Here is a 2,086-nt window from a genome sequence, read left to right as displayed (position 1 = left end):
CTATTTTATGATAAATAGAAGAGCTATAACATTGGATCCCAGACTTTTTTCCATAGGTCATTATAATAAAAATTGTTATTAATTTTTGAAGGTAATAATAGGATTTGAAACTGGTTTTGTTCCACCAAATATCAATTATACATCTCCACGAAATGATATAGAAGCCTTGATAAACGGAACTGTTCGTGTCGTACAAGAACCACTGCCACTTAAAAATGGTTACATAGGTATCAGTTCTTTTGGTATTGGGGGCGCCAACGCTCATATGCTGTTAAAGTGGAATTTGAAACAGAAGGTTAATAATAGCGTGCCAAATGATGAATTGCCAAGACTTGTAATATTGTCTGGACGCACTGAAGAATCAGTGAAATTGTTCTTAAATGACGTTAGTACATATTGTAAGAACTATTTGGCATGATTTTGAACAATCATGTTCTATTTCTTAAAAAATTTATAATTGTAGATTGCTAATTATCAGATAGATGTAGAATATATCCGTTTACTACACGATATTCACTCAGACAATATAGACGGTCATACATGGAGAGGATATATTATATTAAATACTTCGCAGCAAGAATCAATACAAGAAATTAAAAATTGTAATATTGTGAAAAGACCTGTTTGCTTTATATTTTCAGCCTTAGGGTCGCAATGGCCCGGAATGGGTATAAATTTTAATAATATATACTAATTTATTTATAGTAGTACTAAATAATTAATTAATATCAGTTTTAAATTAAAATCAGGTCAAAATTTATTAAAATTCCAAGTATTTGCAAATACAATAAGAATGTGCGATGCTGTTTTAAAACCATATAATATAAGTATCACAAACATTTTGACAAATGCAGAACAAAATGTGTACGAAGATGCGTTATGCGCGTTTCTGGGAATTGTCGCTATTCAGGTGAAATAATATATTTTAAAGCTATACATTAAAAATTAAGTATTTTTATTAGTAAATATACACGATAAATTTTCCAAGTCGTTATTCTACAAGAAGAATTAGCTTTTTACTGGATTTATCTTTTAATTTTTCTTAAATTTATTTTTTACTTTTATATTTTATTATTTTATCAATAATAAATTTTTAAAATGTTTTCAGCTAATATTAATATTGTATATTTGTAGATTGGTTTAGTAGATCTCTTAAGATCTTTAGGAATTACTCCGAATTACATGATTAGTCATTCTGCTAGTGAACTCGGCTGCGCATACGCAGATGACTGTCTTACCATTGAACAAACTATTATATCAGCATACTTTATTGGTTTAGCGTGTGTCAAAGGAAAATTAATTCGTAGCTCGATGGCAATTATCAGTTTTGATTACAAGTGTCTTAAAAATATATGTCCAGAGGATATTGAAATAGTATGTCGCAATAGCGAGAACAGCAGCATTGTTAGTGGTCCAACAAAATCCGTGCAAGCTTTTATAAAAAAATTGCAGGTAGAAATGAATAACTATGGCAGATTTTAAGAAATAAATAGAAAAATTTTCGATATAATAATTTAAAAAATATAGAATTATTAAAGTCAAGCTAAATGCAGTTATAAATTTTTCACATCTGCACGAGTAAAATTTGTATTTTTTAATTATCAGGTTAATACAATTTGTGTAAAAGAGATTCACTGTAACGTGCCGTATCATAGTTCTTATCTCGCATCTGTGGAACCTCAGCTTTTGTCTGATTTGAACAAAATAATACCACGTCCGAAAAAACGAAGTCCAAAGTGGATCAGCACTTCCGTACCCCGTACCGAATGGCACACTTCAGCATCAAAATTATCATCCGCGGACTATCATACGGGTAGTATATTAAACACTGTTCTCTTTGATCAAGCAAAGCATTTAATTCCAAGTAACGCTGTGACCATTGAAATCGCACCAAACGGCGTTCTGCAGCAAGTTTTGGAAAAATCCTTGCATCCACAGGTTACGAATATTTTATTAACTCAATATACTGAACAAAGTTACAATGTAATTTTTCAAGGAATTGGGAGACTTTACAACTGTGGCTTACAGCCACAAGTTGCCAATTTATATCCGCCAGTATCATGGCCAGTTAGCCGAGGGACTCCTA

The 2,086-nt window shown here is 31.1% G+C and overlaps 1 protein-coding gene across 1 annotated transcript in view; it reads left to right on the top strand.

The window, feature by feature from the left end:
- Positions 1–91: 91 nt before the first annotated feature.
- LOC105462225 (fatty acid synthase-like) overlaps positions 92–2,086 on the top strand; it is a gene marked incomplete at its 5' end in the record, with an annotated part of 11,669 nt that continues 9,674 nt past the window's right edge. The window contains 5 exons of the mRNA XM_011708749.1: positions 92–385; positions 464–668; positions 750–910; positions 1,135–1,452; positions 1,606–2,081. Coding sequence (XP_011707051.1) covers positions 92–385; positions 464–668; positions 750–910; positions 1,135–1,452; positions 1,606–2,081 — 1,454 coding nt within the window. The remainder of the gene's footprint in view (positions 386–463; positions 669–749; positions 911–1,134; positions 1,453–1,605; positions 2,082–2,086) is intronic.

Source organism: Wasmannia auropunctata, unplaced genomic scaffold, assembly GCF_000956235.1.
Source record: "Wasmannia auropunctata unplaced genomic scaffold, wasmannia.A_1.0 LD267940.1, whole genome shotgun sequence".
NCBI lineage: Eukaryota > Metazoa > Arthropoda > Insecta > Hymenoptera > Formicidae > Wasmannia > Wasmannia auropunctata.
The sequence above is the reverse complement of the archived record's forward strand: the minus strand, read 5'-3'. Positions and strand labels throughout refer to the sequence as shown.